General features: G+C 47.5%; 1 protein-coding gene across 1 annotated transcript in view; it reads right to left on the reverse strand.

Moving 5' to 3' along the window:
* The window catches only part of LOC311144409 (tight junction protein 2-like), a 70,789-nt gene that overhangs the window by 3,492 nt on the left and 47,037 nt on the right, over nt 1-20,260 (reverse strand). The window contains exons 12-17 of the mRNA XM_084180417.1: nt 14,173-14,268; nt 13,968-14,047; nt 5,306-5,516; nt 4,066-4,166; nt 958-1,182; nt 138-248 (exon numbers count right to left, since the gene is read on the reverse strand). Coding sequence (XP_084036543.1) covers nt 138-248; nt 958-1,182; nt 4,066-4,166; nt 5,306-5,516; nt 13,968-14,047; nt 14,173-14,268 — 824 coding nt within the window. The remainder of the gene's footprint in view (nt 1-137; nt 249-957; nt 1,183-4,065; nt 4,167-5,305; nt 5,517-13,967; nt 14,048-14,172; nt 14,269-20,260) is intronic.

Genomic DNA, 20,260 nt, shown 5'->3' on the forward strand with positions numbered 1-20,260 from the left:
CTAAACACAGACTAGCCTGACTGGCCAATGACATGGGACACATGAGTGGAGAGAGAGGCATGAAATATGTAATGATAGTTCCACAAATAATTGATGATGGAGTTCAGCACAGAGTCAAGCGTGTGTGGGTGTCTCACCTTGGGGGGGTCAGGTACAAACACGTGTGCTGGGCTGGCACTGCTGAGCATCTCCCTGCTGCCCACCCTCCTGACGCCACCACGGATCTTTGCACTGCACCTGCGCAGGATCTGACCACACACACACACACAGACACACAGGGCAAGGTCAACAGCAAGTACCACGTAGATTTACAGGCTGGGTCAAAGGTCACACCATGCCATGTTAGTATGTAAAACTGTTATATACTCCTACCCCTATGACACACACACACACACACACACACACACACACACACACACACACACAGCCAGACACACACACACACACACACACACACACACACACACACACACACACACAAAGATTTGAAGATTCTTGCACAGCCAATGATACAGTTCCCTTATGAAATGTTAAAGTCATCCTGCCAGTGTTTCCAGTCTTTTTCTAACTACTAGAGTACTGTACTAGAGAGAAACTGGCCACAGGCCTTTGGGTCCACTATTATCATAGTGCTGAATAGCCTCTATTTAAAAAACGGATGTTTTGCTAAATTAAATTGGACACATTGGGTTCCTGAAACAACCCAAATAAATGTTAACCAGATGGTATTGATTCTGGTCACTTAGGCATTGACTGGACTGGAGACAGATTTCATTGGTGTAATGATGTGTTTCAACTGTAGAGGGCAGACGAGATTCTTACAGCTCTCAATAGACTAGCGGCTGTGAAGTTAGGACATCACAATCTTCTCTGAAGTGGGTTGCATCTGTGTGTGTGTGTGTGTGTGTGTGTGTGTGTGTGTGTGTGTGTGTGTGTGTGTCGTGGTGTGTCTCTAACCTCCTCTGCCAGCACGGGCTCAGAGGAGCGGCTTATAGCCGACACCGGTAGTTGGTCGGTCGGTTCATTGTCCAGCTCGTTATCCGTATAAGCCCCGCCCTCGTCCGCCGTGTCATCATAGTCGCTGGCCAGTCGGCTGTCCATGCTCAGGTAGTCGGCCGACATGGCTGACAGGCAGGACATGCGGTCGTCGTGGAGATCAAGGTCCGTCCCCGTCCCATCCAGCTAAAAGAGACACATGATGGATCTTGGTGTACAGACAGGAAGCAGAAACAAAGAAAAAACAAAGGAAGAAAGAAAGAAGAACCGAGCTGTAGAGCACCAGAAGGATTCACACACAGAGAGTATGCTCACAACACAGGACAACACAGGAAATATAGAGGGAACAACTTACAACTATCTGAAACTGGGTAGAAAATGAAGTTATCACTATCTTAAAGGGGGTAGAAAAGGAAGTTATCACTATCTTAAAGGGGGTAGAAAAGGAAGTTAACACTATCTTAAAGGGGGTAAAAAACGGAAGTTATCACTATCTTAAATGGGTTGAAAAGGAAGTTATCACTATATTAAAGGGGGTAGAAAAGGAAGTTATCACTATCTTAAAGGGGGTAGAAAAGGAAGTTATCACTATCTTAAAGGGGGTAGAAAAGGAAGTTATCACTATATTAAAGGGGGTAGAAAAGGAAGTTCTCACTATCTTAAAGGGGGTAGAAAAGGAAGTTCTCACTATCTTAAAGGGGGTAGAAAAGGATCGCTTGGAAGGAAGAAACACTGAATATCATGAGAATTGAAGTAGACAGTAAGACTATTCTACTGAACATGATTGAAACATATAGATAATACAGGGATTAGAATATAGGAATCGAAATAGTACAAGTGGTGTATAAAAGAGAATAGGAGTATAGTATAGTAGACTATAGTGTATAGCTTAGTAGAGTTTTGTGGACTATAGCGTATATAGTTTAGTATAGTATAGTATAGTAGACTATAGTGTATAGTTTAGTAGAGTATAGTAGATTATAGCGTATAGTTTAGTAGAATATAGTAGACTATAGTGTATAATTTAGTAGAGTATAGTAGACTATAGCGTATAGTTTAGTATAGTATAGTAGACTATAGTGTATAGTTTAGTAGAGTATAGTAGACTATAGCGTATAGTTTAGTATAGTATAGTAGACTATAGTGTATAGTTTAGTATAGTATAGTGAACTATAGTGTATAGTTTAGTAGAGTATAGTAGATTATAGCGTATAGTTTAGTAGAATATAGTAGACTATAGTGTATAGTTTAGTAGAGTATAGTATAGTAGATTATAGTGTATGGTGTAGTAGACTATAGCGTATTGTTTAGTAGAGTATAGTAGATTATAGCATATCATTTAGTAGAGTAGAGTATAGTATAGTAGACTATATCGTATTGTATAGTATAGTGTAGTAGAGTATAGTAGACTATATCGTATAGTTTAGTAGAGTATAATATACTATAACGTATAGCTTAGTAGAGTATAGTGTATAGTTGAGTAGAGTATAGTATAGTATAGTATAGTATAGTAGAATATAGTGTATAGTTGAGCATAGTATAGTATACTATAGTGTATAGTTGAGTAGAGTGGAGTATAGTAGACTATAGAGTATAGTTTAGTATAGTATAGTATAGTAGACTAGAGCATATAATTTATCAGAGTATAGTAGACTATAGCGTATAGTTTAATAGAATATAGTAGACTATAATGTATAGTTTAGTAGAGTATAGTATAGTATAGTAGATTATAGTGTATGGTTTAGTAGAGTATAGTATAGTAGATTATAGAATACAGTTTAGTAGAGTATAGTATAGTAGACTATCACGTATAGTTTAGTAGAGTATAGTAGACTATAGTGTATAGTTTAGTATAGTATAGTAGACTATAGTGTATAATTTAGTAGAGTATAGTATAGTAGACTATAGCGTATAGTTTAGTATAGTAGACTATAGTGTATCGTTTAGTAGAGTATAGCGTATAGTTTAGTAGAGTATAGTAGACTATAGTGTATAGTTTAGTAGAGTATAGTGTATAGTTGAGTAGAGTATAGTATAGTATAGTAGAATATAGTGTATAGTTTAGTAGAGTATAGTAGACTATAGTGTATAGTTTAGTATAGTATAGTATAGTATAGTAGAATATAGTGTATAGTAGACTATTGTGTATAGTTTAGTATAGTATAGTAGACTATAGCGTATAGTTTAGTAGAGTATAGTAGATTATAGTAGAATATAGTGTATAGTTGAGCATAGTATAGTAGACTATAGTGTATAGTTTAGTATAGTATAGTAGAATATAGTGTATAGTTTAGTATAGTATAGTATACTATATCATATAGTTTACTAAAGTATAGTGTATAGTTGAGTAGAGTATAGAATAGTATAGTATAGTAGACTATAGTGTATAGTTTAGTATAGTATGGTAGACTATAGCGTATAGTTTAGTATAGTATAGTATAGTAGACTATAGCGTATAGTTTAGTAGAGTATAATATACTATAGTGTATAGTTTAGTAGAGTATAGTGTATAGTTTAGTAGAGTAGAGTATAGCAGATTATAGCGTGTACAGTTTAGTAGAGTATAGCTCCGGTAAAATAGGTATTTTGTTTTTAACGATTTGGTCTAGAGATGAGCGGCTTTCTGCATTGTAAAGTTGCAAACACAGACACAAAGTCATGCTCTGTTTGTTTCTATGGCAGAGGCTGTGGTATAGCTAAGCCCAGAGCCATATATTAAGAAATAAATGACTCTGGCTAAGCCTAATCAGACTTGCCTGTGCTAATGGTTTCCACAGATGAAGTAAAATAATACAATGACTTTGCTCGTGATGCACACCCCTCAAATGATACTAATGTAACAACAGCCTGAGAACACTGGACTTAAAACAACCACACAGATGGAACCATGTGACATTCAATGTATTACATTTCCATGCACATTCCACGGGACACACTGGTTGGAACCACTGCAGTATAGTACAGTATAGTATAGTATAGTATAGAATAGAATAGAATAGAATAGAATAGAATAGAATAGAATAGAATAGTATAGTATGTAGTTATGGGGTCCATGGTGAGTGTGTTTACCTTCCCCTCAGACACCCAGACAGCCTGAGTCTGCTGCTCTCTGATAGAGTCCTTGACACTGCCGTACCACGCATCGTTGGCCGAGTTCACCTCAATAGTAGCTGTAGGAAGAGGAAGGAGAGAGAGGAGGGGGGAGAGGAGGAGAGGGGGTGGGATGAAGGGAGAGAGGGAGAGAGGGGGAGAGAAAGATTGAGCAATAGAAACAGATGAGAGAAATAAAGAGAGAGGGAGGGGGAGAGAGAGAGAGGATAGAGGGAGAAAGAGAGTGGGAGAGAGAGGGGGAGGGGGGAGAGAGGGGGGGAGAGAGGGAGGGGGAAAGAGAGAGGGAGGGGAGAGAGAGAGGGAAGGGGAGAGAGACAGGATAGAGGGAGAAAGAGGGGGAGAGATAGAGGGAGGGGGGAGAGGGAGGGAGGGGAGAGAGAGCAGGAGGGGGAGAGAGAGAGGATAGATGGAGAAAGAGAGGGGGAGAGAGAGGGAGGGGGAGAGAAAGATTGAGCAATAGAAACAGATGCAGAGAAATCAAGAGAGAGGGAGGGGGGAGAGAGAGGATAGAGGGAGAAAGATAGTGGGAGAGAGAAGGGGAGGGGGAGAGAGGGGGGGAGAGAGGGAGGGGGAGGGAGAGAGGGAGGGAGGGGAGAGAGAGAGGGAAGGGGAGAGAGAGAGGATAGAGGGAGAAAGAGGGGGAGAGATAGAGGGAGGGGGAGAGAGGGAGGGAGGGGAGAGAGAGCAGGAGGGGGAGAGAGAGAGGATAGAGGGAGAAAGATAGGTGGAGAGATAGAGGGAGGGGGGAGAGAGAGAGGATAGAGGGAGAAAGAGAGGGGAGAGAGAGGGAGGGAGGAGAGAAAGATTGAGCAATAGAAACAGATGCAGAGAAATAAAGAGAGAGGGAGGGGGGAGAGAGAGGATAGAGGGAGAAAGAGAGTGGGAGAGAGAGAGAGGGAGGGGGAGAGAGGATAGAGGGGGGGGGGGGGAGAGGGAGGGGGGAGAGAGGATAGAGGGGGAGAGAGAGAGGGGGAAGAGAGAGGGAGGGGGGGAGAGAGAGGGAGGGGAGAGAGAGAGAGGGAGGGGGGAGAGAGGGGGGAGAGAAGAGAAAGAGATAATAGTGTGTGTGAGTGTGTGTTTATCTGTTTCTAGTGCATCTGTGTGTGTGTGTGTGTGTGTGTGTGTGTGTGTGTGTGTGAGAGAGTGTCTGTGTGTGTGTATGTGTATCTAGTGTAGTCGATTCATGTGTGTGTCTAACCAGTGAAGAGGTGAGAGCAGGTCTTCCTCAGTTTGACAGCTTGTTCGTATAGTTTGCGTGCTGAGCGGTTGGATCCAGGTATCACCCTCTGCCTCATGGACTTAATGCCTGGTTTACTGTCTGGGTTGAAGAAGATGACGATGGGGTACCACTGGGTGTAGTTCAGTGTGTCTACCGCCTTGGGAGTCACATCCAGCAGGGCATGCTTGTCCTACAGGGGACATGGTGGAGGACAATGAGTGACATAAATGGAGAGAAAGAGAGAGAGAAAGATAGAGAAAGACATAGAGAGAGTGACAGAGAAACAGCGACAGAGACACAGAGACAGAGAGAGGGAGGGAGAGCGACAGAGAGAGAGACAGAGACAGAGACAGAGACAGAGACAGAGACAGAGAGAGAGAGAGAGAGAGAGAGAGAGAGAGACAGACAGAGAGAGAGAGAGAGACAGAGAGAGAGAGAGAGAGAGAAGAGAGAGAGAGAGAGAGAGAGAGAGAGAGACAGAGAGAGAGAGAGAGAGAGACAGAGAGAGAGAGAGAGAGAGCGAGAGAGAGAGACACAGAGAGAGAGAGAGAGAGAGAGAGAGAGAGAGAGAGAGAGAGAGAGAGAGAGAGAGAGAGAGAGAGAGAGAGAGAGAGAGAGAGAGAGAGAGAGAGCTCAAAGACATTGCTCCTGCATTTTTAACAACAAATATAGATTTAGAGTTAGATAAAGTAGGATTTTTTGGCAGGGACATATACAGGATGCTACCCCCCACAACATAACCTTCATTCCAAACCAAAACTCCAAACCTACAACCTGATTTTGGACGGAATTACCTGGAATTACCTGGAAGGCTTCCTACTACCAAGGATTACTATTCCCAAGCTATACAGCAAATGCTCTGGCAAACAAACAGAAACCTGAAAACACCATCCAACCTGGAACTGAGTGAGTCATGTTTAGTATGAAGCTATTTTTTACTTTCAAAAACCAAGAAGAAAAATACATTACAATGATATATTTTACTTTATAAGGACTGAATGCTAATGCTACCAAGCTTGCTGGAAATCAGGAGACACTTTTTGCTGATTTTTATAAAAATGGGAACATAAGCAACCTTATCTTCCACACAGACCATCCCCTGGCATGGCACAGTGCTATACTAGCACACTACCCCTCTGTTGAGAGGGGGGGTGTTAGCGACGGGTGGAAACTCAGGATACTGGACAACAAGGAATCTGAGTCGTCTAATATAAATCTCTATAAATCTGGAACCGTTTTGGTTCAAGGCAGCACCAAACAGTTCTAGCTGGACTTTCACCTAATCAAAGACAAAGAAATAGCTCAGCAGGAGAAGCTCTCCCTTGAGAAACATACCCCCACCCCGAGCGGGTCAGACCAGACCTCTTCATTAAATAACCCCACAGAGCAACCCCAAGTGGAAAGTCAACTTCCTAGCACAGAGTACTACTCCCTCATTGAAATGAAGGATAAATTCACCCAGCTGGAGGTAAGGCAGGTGGAGCTGGAACAGCAGGTGAACACACTCCAGTCAGCACAGACCCAGACAACAGTCCAGCACAACAACACCCCCTTAACTAGACCTGGAGAGCTGGAGGTAGAGAGAGACATGTCTGCACTCTGGACTGTGGTGAGACAACATCAACAGGAGAAAGAGCAGGAGCAGGAGAAGAACAGAGCACTAGAGGAGAGGATCAGAGTGCTGGAGGAGAAGGTGAGAACGATGACTGGTGACATAGAACAACCCAATAGAGAGCTGGCCACCCCCGCAGAGAAGCCAGCAGAACAGCCCACCTCAGATCCTGGCCAAAGTCTCGACACCGCAGCAGAACAGTACACCCTAGACCCTGACCATAGCCTCGACATCACAGCCAGACAAACAAATGAAGAACCCCAAGCCCTGGGACCCCAACCCCTCTGAGCAACCCCCCTGTCTGGTGTCCAAACACCCAGCGCGCCCTAGACCTTCTGTCTGAGGACCGACTAGGATCACCCAGCCACATAATAATACACACAGGCACAAACGACCTGAGAACACAGCAGGAAAGGGTGGCCACATCACTCAAGGGAGTGATAGAAAAAGCTTCTTCTACTTTCCCCAACGCACAAGTGGTTATCTCAACCCTGCTAACACGAAAAAATACGTTAAAATGTATGCACACATGACTAAGTCGCTTTGGATAAAAGCGTCTGCTAAATGGCATATTATTTTTATTATTATTACGAAAATACTTCCACCCTACTACCATACAGCGGGTAAACGCAAGTATTTCCCGTGACTGTGCCTCAAAACCAAAATGTCTACCTGGCCCACCACTCCACCCTGGACGTGAACAGCCTTTATGACCAGGTCCACCTATATAAGGCAGCAGTGCCCACCTTCGCCCGGACCCTAAAGGATATCGCCCTCAACCGCAGACCCAACACCTCACACAGGAGCAACAGATCAACAGACACCCCGCCCAGACCAGCGAGACACTCTCCCAGACCTGCGGGACCCCCCCCCCCCAGGGCCTACACATAGAGGACCCCCACAGAGAGGACCTACATCCAGACCACAGCACCATCAGCCACATCTACACCCCCACCAATTAACATCCCCCCAAGTCAACCATGCCCACACTCCATTTAGGCCCCCTCAGATCAGACCTATGCCCCTCCTACCCACCCCAAGCCCCCCACCCCCACAAAGAGAGCCTCAACATGAAAGTCACACATACGCCCAGGCCGTGAGCTTGCCTGCACCCAGGCCCAACACCCACTCTTACACTAGCCCAAGCCAATGGCATGTACCAGATGCTCAGCAGGCTTTGCTCACAATTACTGGCCTGAGGCCAAACTACACAACCAACAACATTAGACACTTTATGGAACACAAAGCCTTCACTATTTCATCCTGGAATATCCAAGGCCTGAGGTCATCTGCCTTTGGCCTAAAGAGCAGGAATCTGGACTTCACCAAAGAAATCGGAAATACAGACATTGTCATCCTACAAGAAACATGGTATAGAGACGGACCCACTGGTTGCCCTCTAGGTTACAGAGAGCTGGTAGTCCCATCCACCAAACTAATTTGGTATAGAGCAGATCTAACTCACTCTATTAAATTAATCAAAACAGGAACATTTTACATTTGGTTAGAAATTCAAAAGGAAATTATCTCAACAGAGAAAAATGTCCTCCTGTGTGCTACCTATATCCCCCCACTAGAATCCCCATACTTTAATGACGAAAGCTTCTCCATCCTGGAGGGGGAAATCAATCATTTCCAGACCCAGGGACATGTACTAGACAGGGCACATAAACATAACAGGGTAGGGGCCAGGTGGGCATTCCGCCTCGGAGGCGGATCCGGCTCCGGGCGTGACCACCACTTACTCTCCACCTCCCTGTTGCGCCCCTTGTCTGGTCTGGACCTCGGCGCGCTGCTTCCCCTCTCCTTCCTCCCACGACGTACCCAGCCCTGTCTGTATCCTGGTGTGGGAGACCCCGAACCTGGAGAGGGGCTGACGTCTGGGTCTGGACTGGAACCGCTGACTGGAGCTGGACCCGACGACGGTGGATCGAACTGCTCTGGCTCCGGAGTGGAGCCGCTGACTGGAGCTGGATCAGGCACCGGTGGAGCGGACTGCTCTGGCTCCGGAGTGGAGCCGCTGACCGGAGCTGGACTGGACCCCGGTGGAGCGGATTGCTCTGGCTCCGGAGTGGAGCAGCTGACCGGTGCCGGACCAGGCACGGGCTGTGCCGGACTGGACACACGCACCACTGGCTTGGTGCGGGGAGCAGGAACGGGCCGGACCGGGCTGATGACGCGCACCCCTGGCTTGGTGCGGGGAGCAGGAACGGGCCGTACCGGACTGGCGACGCGCACCACTGGACTGGTGCGAGGGACAGGAACAGGCCGGACCGGGCTGGCGACGCGCACTACCAGTTTGGTGCGAGGGTCAGGAACAGGCCGGACTGGGCTGGCGACGCGCACCATTGGCTTGGTGCGAGGGACAGGAACAGGCTGGGCCGGGCTGGCGACGCGCACCACTGGTTTGGTGCGAGGTGCAGGAACAAGCCGGGCCGGGCTGGCGACGCGCACCACCGGTTTGGTGCGAGGGGCAGGAACAGGCCGGGCCGGGCTGGCGACGCGCACCACTGGTTTGGTGCGAGGCACAGGAACAGGCCGGACCGGGCTGGCGATGCGCACCACTGGCTTGGTGCGAGGGACAGGAACAGGCCGGACCGGGCTGGCGATGCGCACCACTGGCTTGGTGCGAGGGGAAGGAACAGGCCGGACCGGGCTGGCGACGCGCACCACAGGCTACCAGTTTGGTGCGAGGGTCAGGAACAGGCCGGACTGGGCTGGCGACGCGCACCATTGGCTTGGTGCGAGGGACAGGAACAGGCTGGGCCGGGCTGGCGACGCGCACCACTGGTTTGGTGCGAGGTGCAGGAACAGGCCGGGCCGGGCTGGCGACGCGCACCACCGGTTTGGTGCGAGGTGCAGGAACAGGCCGGGCCGGGCTGGCGACGCGCACCACCGGTTTGGTGCGAGGGGCAGGAACAGGCCGGGCCGGGCTGGCGACGCGCACCACTGGTTTGGTGCGAGGCACAGGAACAGGCCGGACCGGGCTGGCGATGCGCACCACTGGCTTGGTGCGAGGGACAGGAACAGGCCGGACCGGGCTGGCGATGCGCACCACTGGCTTGGTGCGAGGGGAAGGAACAGGCCGGACCGGGCTGGCGACGTGCACCACAGGCTACCAGTTTGGTGCGAGGGTCAGGAACAGGCCGGACTGGGCTGGCGACGCGCACCATTGGCTTGGTGCGAGGGACAGGAACAGGCTGGGCCGGGCTGGCGACGCGCACCACTGGTTTGGTGCGAGGCACAGGAACAGGCCGGACCGGGCTGGCGATGCGCACCACTGGCTTGGTGCGAGGGACAGGAACAGGCCGGACCGGGCTGGCGATGCGCACCACTGGCTTGGTGCGAGGGGAAGGAACAGGCCGGACCGGGCTGGCGACGCGCACCACAGGCTTGATGCGAGGAACAGGAATGGGCCGAACCGTACTGGGAACACGCGCCACTGGCTTAGTGCGGGGAGCAGGAACGGGCCGGACCGGACTGGCGACACGCACCACTTGATTGGTGCGAGGAGCGGGACTGGGTTCCTTCATTAACCCCCGCTCCTTCTGCTGCCTAACCAGCTCCTCTCGCCGTGCCTCTACACTTTCCTTCTGCTCCCTCTGAACCAATGGCCCCCCTAATCTGGTGGCCTCCTCTGCTAACCGGCGGAACCGCCCTATCGCGGCCTCCTGCTGCATCGTCGTCCACGCCGTGTGCCCCCCCCAAAAATGTTCTTGGGGTTGCCTCTCGGGTGTCCGTCGTCGGCACGGTTGGCGCCGTTTCTCCTCTCCTGCCTGGGCATTTACCTTCGCCCATGGCCCTTTCCCCGTGAATATCTCCTCCCATTACCACCATTTGCCCACCTGTGACATCGCTATACGCTCTTCCTGGGCACGCTGCTTGGTCCTCGTTTGGTGGGATCTTCTTCCGTGTAAGGTATGTTGTTTGTGTGCTACCTTGGACTTCACGTTTCGTTTGTTGTTTTGTTTTGTGTTTACTCGTCAAATAAACATGTTGGCATATCACGCTGCGCCTTGGTCCTTCTCGTCCGTAAACGATCGTGACACAGGGGGACAAACACCTACCTGGAGGTGACAGCATTCCCTCCCCCATATGCCCCCCTAGGCACAACTACGACAACATAACCAACAAAAACGGGTCACGACTCCTGCAGCTCTGTCGCACACTGGGTATGTACATAGTCAATGGTAGGCTTTGAGGAGACTCCTATAGTAGGTACACCTATAGCTCATCTCTTGGCAGTAGTACTGTAGACTACTTTATCACTGACCTCAACCCAGAGTCGTCCACAGTCAGCCCACTGACACCCCTATCAGACCACAGCAAAATCACAGTCTACTTGAACAGAGCAATACTCAATCATGAGGCATCAAAGCCAAAGGAACTGAAAAATATTAAGAAATGCTATAGATGGAAGGAAAGTAGTGTTGAAACCTACCAAAAAACAATTAGGCAACAACAAATTCAATCCATTCTAGACAACTTCCTGGACAAAACGTTCCACTGTAATAGTGAAGGTGTAAACTTGGCAGTAGAAAACCTAAACAGTATATTTGACCTCTCAGCTTCCCTATCAAATCTAAAAATCTCTAACAGAAAACCAAAGAAAAGTAACAACAGTGATAAATGGTTTGATGAAGAATGCAAAAACCTGAGAAAGAAATTGAGAAACCTATCCAACCAAAAACATAGAGACCCACTATGGTGAATCACTAAAACAATACAGAAACACACTACGGAAAAAGAAGGAACAGCATGTCAGAAATCAGCTCAATGTAATTGAAGAATCCATAGACTCTAACCACTTCTGGGAAAATTGGAAAACACTAAACAAACAACAACACGAAGAGCTATCTATCCAAAACTGAGATGTATGGGTAAACCACTTATCCAATCTTTTTGGCCCTATAACAGAGAACAAACAGCAAATGAAACAGCAAATGATCAAATGCAAATCTTAGAATCAACTATTAAAGACTACCAGAACCCACTGGATTCTCCAATTACATTGAATGAACTACAGGACAAAATACAAACCCTCCAACCCAAAAAGGCCTGTGGTGTTGATGGTATCCTCAATGAAATGATAAAATATACAGACCACAAATTTCAATTAGCTATACTTAAACTCTTTAACATCATCCTTAGCTCTAGCATCTTCCCCAATATTTGGAACTAAGGACTGATCACCCCAATCCACAAAAGTGGAGACAAATTTGACCCCAATAACTACCGTGGGATATGCATCAACAGCAACCTTGGGAAAATCCTCTGCATTATCATTAACAACAGACTAGTTCATTTCCTCAGTGAAAACAATGTACTGAGCAAATGTCAAATTGGTTTTTTACCAAATTACCGTACGACAGACCACGTATTCACCCTGCACACCCTAATTGACAAACAAACAAACCAAAACAAAGGCAAAGTCTTCTCATGCTTTGTTGATTTCAAAAAAGCTTTTGACTCAATTTGGCATGAGGGTCTGCTATACAAATTGATGGAAAGTGGGGTTGGGGGAAAAACATACGACATTATAAAATCCATGTACACAAACAACAAGTGTGCGGTTAAAATTGGCAAAAAACACACATTTCTTTCCACAGGGCCGTGGGGTGAGACGGGGATGCAGTTTAAGCCCCACCCTCTTCAACATATATATCAACGAATTGGCGAGGGCACTAGAACAGTCTGCAGCACCCGGCCTCACCCTACTAGAATCTGAAGTCAAATGTCTACTGTGCTGATGATCTGGTGCTTCTGTCACCAACCAAGGAGGGCCTACAGCAGCACCTAGATCTTCTGCACAGATTCTGTCAGACCTGTGCCCTGACAGTAAATCTCAGTAAGACATAAATAATGGTGTTCCAAAAAAGGTCCAGTTGCCAGGACCACAAATACAAATTCCATCTAGACACCGTTGTCCTAGAGCACACAAAAAACTATACATACCTCGGCCTAAACATCAGCGCCACAGGTAACTTCCACAAAGCTGTGAACGATCTGAGAGACAAGGCAAGAAGGGCCTTCTATGCCATCAAAAGGAACATCAAATTTGACATACCAATTAGGATCTGGCTAAAAATACTTGAATCAGTTATAGAACCCATTGCCCTTTATGGTTGTGAGGTCTGGGGTCCGCTCACCAGAGATGAACCTGGAGAAGAGTCCCCTAAGTAAGCTGGTCCTGGGGCTCTGTTCACAAACACAAACAGACCACACAGAGCCCCAGGACAACAACAGCAACACAATTAGACCCAACCAAATCATGAGAAAACAAAAAGAGAATTACTTGACACATTGGAAAGAATTAACAAAAAAACAGAGCAAACTAGAATGCTATTTGGCCCTAAACTGAGAGTACACAGTGGCAGAATACCTGACCACTGTGACTGACACAAACTTAAGGAAAGCTTTGACTATGTACAGACTCAGTGAGCATAGCCTTGCTATTGAGAAAGGCCGCCGTAGGCAGACCTGGCTCTCAAGACAAGACAGGCTATGTGCACACTGCCCACAAAATGAGGTGGAAACTGCGCTGCACTTCCTAACCTCCTGCCAAATGTATGACCATATTAGAGACACATATTTCCCTCAGATTACAGAGATCCCAAAGAATTCAAAAACAAACCCAATTTTGATAAACTCCCTTATCTACTTGGTGAAATACCACAGTGTGCCATCACAGCAGCAATATTTGTGACCTGTTGCCACAAGAAAAGGGCAATCAGTGGAGAACAAACACCATTGTAAATACAACCCATATTTATGTTTATTTATTTTCCCATTTGTACTTTAACTATTTGCACATTGTTACAACACTGTATTTATATATAATATGACATTTGAAATGTCTTTATTCTTTTGGAACTTCTGAGTGTAATGTTTACTGTTAATATTTATTGTTTATTTCACTTTTGTTTACTATCTACTTCACTTGCTTTGGCAATGTAAACATATGTTTCCCATGCCAATAAAGGCCTTAAATTGAATTGAATTGAATTGAGAGAGAGAGAGAACTCAAACCTGCTCGATGATCTGGCGGATGGTGTTGAGTCTCACCACTCCTGAGGACTTCTCTGACCCTGCATCTTTAGGCTCTGTTTCTGACGGTGGACAGAGACAGCAAGAGAGACAGACACAGAGAGACAGACGCAGTGTTACTCATTCAAGATATGACTAGTGTGATTTAAGAAAACACAGACGGACACAAACACTGTGAGGTACTCACTGGCGATGACGAATAGTTCAGGCAGCTCGTTAGCAAGCTTGTCGTTGGCTGCATCAGCTATAGGTCCAAACAGAACCACGGGACGTCTGAAACCGGCTACAGTACAGAAGTGAGAAGAGAGAAGAGAGAAGAGAGAAGAGAGAAGAGAGAAGAGAGAGAGAGAGAGAGAGAGAGAGAGAGAGAGAGAGAGATGCTTTAGACAGTCACTCATTGTAGTATTACAACCTCAAAGTAACATGACTATTAGTGGGTCCATCATGCACAACGTTAGGGCCTATACAGTATATAAAAGTGTGAGGCTAACGGAGCCGACAGTGTGTTTGTGTGTGTGTGTGTGTGTGTGTGTGTGTGTGTGGCGGGGGCCGACAGTGTCTGATAGTTTCATCAATACAGTTATTGACCGGGCCCATTAAAGCTGTGTCTCATTCCTGTCTAAGTCCTCTCAGTCCTGTCAGCCAGAGAACACCACAGTCTGCATGACTGAAGCTGTGTCTTAGTCCTGTCAGTCCTGTCTCAGTCCTGTCTCCGTACAGTCAGCCAGAGAACACCACAGTCTGCTTGACTGAAGCTGTGTCTCAGTCCTGTCAGTCCTGTCTCAGTCCAGTCTCATTCCAGTCAGCCAGAGAACACCACAGTCTGCTTAACTGAAGCTCCACTGTTTCTGCTTTGTCTGCTTGCCTGAAACAACAGCAGAGAAACAGCAACTGCTTTGATAAATTCCTGCCCTTAGTTTCATAGATAAACTCAATCATCATCTTCCTCTTCTTCCTCCTGTTCTACCCTTCTGTCCCAGTTATCTCCTTCTAATGCCACTTTCCATTCATCTATACCCTTCTCTTTCTCCTCTTTGGCATTCCTCCCCTCTCTCCTTTTCCTCTCCTCCCTTCGTCTCTCTTTTCATCAACTTTCTCTCTCCATCTTCCTTTTCCCCTTTCCTGCATCCTCTCCAGAACGGCGTAGTTCCTGTCTGACCCTTGTCGACATGCCCTCTCTGAGGGCCGCTTACCCCCCCCCCCTCCTAATTCTCCCCTGTGGTGTGTATTTCCTGTGTTTAGAGGCCCCCTCTCTCTCTCAATTCAATTCAATTTCAATTTAAGGCCTTTATTGGCATGGGAAACGTATGTTAAGATTGCCAAAGCAGGTGAAGTAGATAGTAAACAAAAGTGAAATAAACAATAAATATTAACAGTAAACATTACACTCAGAAGTTCCAAAAGAATAAAGACATTTCAAATGTCATATTATGTATATACACTGCTCGAAAAAATTAAGGGAACACTAAAATAACACATCCTAGATCTGAATGAATGAAATAATCTTATTAAATACTTTTTTCTTTACATAGTTGAATGTGCTGACAACAAAATCACACAAAAATTATCAATGGAAATCAAATGTATCAACCCATGGAGGTCTGGATTTGGAGTCACCCTCAAAATTTAAGTGGAAAACCACACTACAGGCTGATCCAACTTTGATGTAATGTCCTTCAAACAAGTCAAAATGAGGCTCAGTAGTGTGTGTGTGGCCTCCACGTGCCTGTATGACCTCCCTACAACGCCTGGGCATGCTCCTGATGAGGTGGCGGATGGTCTCCTGAGGGATCTCCTCCCAGACCTGGACTAAAGCATCCGCCAACTCCTGGACAGTCTGTGGTGCAACGTGGCGTTGGTGGATGGAGCGAGACATGATGTCCCAGATGTGCTCAATTGGATTCAGGTCTGGGGAACGGGCGGGCCAGTCCATAGCATCAATGCCTTCCTCTTGCAGGAACTGCTGACACACTCCAGCCACATGAGGTCTAGCATTGTCTTACATTAGGAGGAACCCAGGGCCAACCGCACCAGCATATGGTCTCACAAGGGGTCTGAGGATCTCATCTCGGTACCTAATGGCAGTCAGGCTACCTCTGGCGAGCACATGGAGGGCTGTGCGGCCCCCCAAAGAAATGCCACCCCACACCATGACTGACCCACCGCCAAACCGGTCATGCTGGAGGATGTTGCAGGCAGCAGAACGTTCTCCACGGCGTCTCCAGACTCTGTCACGTCTGTCACGTGCTCAGTGTGAACCTGCTTTCATCTGTGAAGAGCACAGGGCGCCAGTGGCGAATTTGCCAATCTTGGTGTTCTCTGGCAAATGCCAACGTCCTGCACGGTGTTGGGCTGTAAGCACAACCCCCACCTGTGGACGTCGGGCCCTCATACCACCCTCATGGAGTCTGTTTCTGACCGTTTGAGCAGACACATGTACATTTGTGGCCTGCTGGAGGTCATTTTGCAGGGCTCTGGCAGTGCTCCTCCTGCTCCTCCTTGCACAAAGGCGGAGGTAGCAGTCCTGCTGCTGGGTTGTTGCCCTCCTACGGCCTCCTCCACGTCTCCTGATGTAGTGGCCTGTCTCCTGGTAGCGCCTCCATGCTCTGGACACTACGCTGACAGACACAGCAAACCTTCTTGCCACAGCTCGCATTGATGTGCCATCCTGAGCTGCACTACCTGAGCCACTTGTGTGGGTTGTAGACTCCGTCTCATGCTACCACTAGAGTGAAAGCACCGCCAGCATTCAAAAGTGACCAAAACATCAGCCAGGAAGCATAGGAACTGAGAAGTGGTCTGTGGTCACCACCTGCAAAACCAGTCCTTTATTGGGGGTGTCTTGCTAATTGCCTATAATTTCCACCTGTTGTCTATTCCATTTGCACAACAGCATGTGAACTTTATTGTCAATCAGTGTTGCTTCCTAAGTGGACAGTTTGATTTCACAGAAGTGTGATTGACTTGGAGTTACATTGTGTTGTTTAAGTGTTCCCTTTATTTTTTTGAGCAGTGTATATATACAGTGTTGTCCACAACTGTCTTTCCCCCACCCTTCTGCATCTACCCTTCCTGTGTGTGTGTTGTTTCCGGTGTGTTTCCCAATGCTGGCCTGTCTGTCTATCACCCTTCCTCTCCTCAATGATATACTTCTCCTCAACTTTACTGCCTCCTCTCCCGCTCTTCTCTTCTCTCTCCTCACCTATCTCCCCTCCCCCCCCTCTCTTCTCCCTCTCTTCTCATTTCTTCTCCCTCTCTTCTCTTCTCCCTCTCTTCTCCCCTCTTCTCCCTCTCCTCTAGTCTCTTATCCCTCTCTTCTCTCCTCTCCTCTCCTCTCCTCTTCTCTTCTCCCTCTCTTTTCTTCTCCCTCTCTTCTCTTCTCCCTCTCTTCTCTTCTCCCTCTCTTCTCCCCTCTTCTCCCTCTCCTCTAGTCTCTTATCCCTCTCTTCTCTCCTCTCCTCTCCTCTCCTCTTCTCCCTCTCTTCTCTTCTCCCTCTCTTCTCTTCTCCCTCCCTTCTCTTCTCCCTCTCTTCTCCCTCTCTTCTCCCCTATCTTCTCTTCTCCCTCTCTTCTCTCTTCCCCCTCTCTTCTCTTCTCCCTCTCTTCTCTTCTCCCTCTCTTCTCTTCTCCCTCTCTTCTCTTCTCCCTCTCATCTCCCCTATCTTCTCTTCTCCCTCTCTTCTCCCTCTCATCTCCCCTATCTTCTCTTCTCCCTCTATTCTCTTCTCCCTCTCTTCACTTCTCCCTCTCTTCTCTTCTCCCTCTCTTCTCTTCTCCCTCTCTTCTCTTCTCATCTCCCTCTCTTCTCTTATCCTGCTCTTCTCTTCTCCCTCTGTTCTCTTCTCCCTCTTCTCTTCTCCCTCTCTTCTACACTCTCTTCTTTTCTCTTATCCCCCTCTTCTCTTCTCATCTCCCTCTCTTCTCTTCTCCCTCCCTTCTCTTCTCCCTCTTCTCCCTCTCTTCTCTTCTCCCTCTTCTCCCCATCTTCTAGTCTCTTATCCCTCTCTTCTCTTCTCCCCTCTCTTCTCTTCTCCCTCTTCTCTTCTCTACTCCCTCTCTTTTTTCCCTCTCTTCTCTTCTTCCTCACTTCTCTTCTCCCACTCTTCTCCCTCTCTTCTCCCTCTCTTCTCTTCTCCCTCTCTTCTCTTCTCCCTCTCTTCTCTTCTCCCTCTCTTCTCCCTCTCTTCTCTTCTCCCTCTTTTCTCTCTACTTCTCTTATCCCTCTCTTCCCTTCTCACTCTCTTCTCCCTCTCATCTCCCCTATCTTCTCTTCTCCCTCTATTCTCTTCTCCCTCTCTTCTCCCTCTCTTCACTTCTCCCTCTCTTCTCTTCTCCCTCTCTTCTCTTCTCCCTCTCTTCTCTTCTCCCTCTCTTCTCTTCTCCCTTTCTTCTCATCTCCCTCTCTTCTCTTATCCTGCTCTTCTCTTCTCCCTCTGTTCTCTTCTCCCTCTTCTCTTCTCCCTCTCTTCTACACTCTCTTATTTTCTCTTATCCCCCTCTTCTCAACTCCCTCTCTTCTCTTCTCCCTCCCTTCTCTTCTCCCTCTTCTCCCTCTCTTCTCTTCCTTCTCCCTCTTCTCCCCATCTTCTAGTCTCTTATCCCTCTCTTCTCTTCTCCCCTCTCTTCTCTTCTCCCTCTTCTCTTCTCTACTCCCTCTCTTTTTTCCCTCTCTTCTCTTCTTCCTCACTTCTCTTCTCCCACTCTTCTCCCTCTCTTCTCTTCTCCCTCTCTTCTCTTCTCCCTCTCTTCTCTTCTCCCTCTCTTCTCTTCTCACTCTCTTCTCCCTCTCTTCTCTTTTCACTCTCTTCTCTTCTCTTCTCCCTCCCTTCTCTTCTCCCTGCTCTTCTCTTCTCCCTCTGTTCTCTTCTCCCTCTGTTCTCTTCTCCCTCTGTTCTCTTCACCCTCTGTTCTCTTCTCCCTCTGTTCCCTTCTCTTCTCTTCTCTTCTCTTCTCTTCTCTTCTCTTCTCTTCTCTTCTCTTCTCTTCTCTTCTCTTCTCTTCTCTTCTCTTCTCTTCTTCTCTTCTCTTCTCTTCTCTTCTCTTCTCTTCTCTTATCTCTCTCTTCTCTTCTCCCTCCCTTCTCTTCTCCCCTCTCTTCTCTTCTCCCCTATCTTCTCTTCTCCCTCTCTTCTCCCTCTCTTCTCCCTCTTCTCCCACCTCTCCTCTCTTCTCCCTCTCTTCTCCCTCTCTTCTCTTCTCCTCTCCCCTATCTTCTCCCTCTCATCTCCCCTATCTTCTCTTCTCCCTCTATTCTCTTCTCCCTCTCTTCTCCCTCTCTTCACTTCTCCCTCTCTTCTCTTCTCCCTCTCTTCTCTTCTCCCTCTCTTCTCTTCTCCCTCTCTTCTCTTCTCACTTTCTTCTCCCTGCTCTTCTCTTCTCCCCCTCTTCTCATCTCCCTCTCTTCTCTTCTCCTGCTCTTCTCTTCTCCCTCTGTTCTCTTCTCCCTCTTCTCTTCTCCCTCTCTTCTACACTCCCTTCTTTTCTCTTATCCCCCTCTTCTCTTCTCATCTCCCTCTCTTCTCTTCTCCCTCCCTTCTCTTCTCCCTCCCTTCTCTTCTCCCTCTTCTCCCTCTCTTCTCCCTCTTCTCCCCATCTTCTAGTCTCTTATCCCCCTCTTCTCTTCTCCCCTCTCTTCTCTTCTCCCTCTTCTCTTCTCTTCTCTACCTCCTCTCTTTTTTCCCTCTCTTCTCTTCTTCCTCACTTCTCTTCTCCCACTCTTCTCCCTCTCTTCTCCCTCTCTTCTCTTCTCCCTCTCTTCTCTTCTCCCTCTCTTCTCTTCTCCCTCTCTTCTCCCTCTCTTCTCTTCTCCCTCTCTTCTCTTCTCCCTCTTTTCTCTCCACTTCTCTTCTCCCTCTCTTCTCTTCTCACTCTCTTCTCCCTCTTCTCTTTTCACTCTCTTCTCTTCTCTTCTCCCTGCTCTTCTGTTCTCCCTGCTGTTCTCTTCTCCCTGCTGTTCTCTTCTCCCTGCTGTTCTCTTCTCCCTCTGTTCTCTTCTCCCTCTGTTCTCTTCTCCCTCTGTTATCTTCTCTTCTCTTCTCTTCTCTTCTCTTCTCTTCTCTTCTCTTCTCTTCTCCTTCTCTTCTCCCTCTCTTCTCTCTCTCTTCTCTTCTCTTCTCCCTCCCTTCTCTTCTCCCCTATCTTCTCTTCTCCCCTATCTTCTCTTCTCCCTCTCTTCTCCCTCTCTTCTCCCTCTTCTACCTCTCTTCTACCTCTCTTCTCCCTCTCCTCTCTTCTCCCCCTCTTCTCTTCTCCCTCTCTTCTCCCTCTTTTCTACC

The sequence above is a fragment of the Coregonus lavaretus genome, assembly GCF_964263955.1.
Source record: "Coregonus lavaretus genome assembly, chromosome: 17".
Taxonomy (NCBI): domain Eukaryota; kingdom Metazoa; phylum Chordata; class Actinopteri; order Salmoniformes; family Salmonidae; genus Coregonus; species Coregonus lavaretus.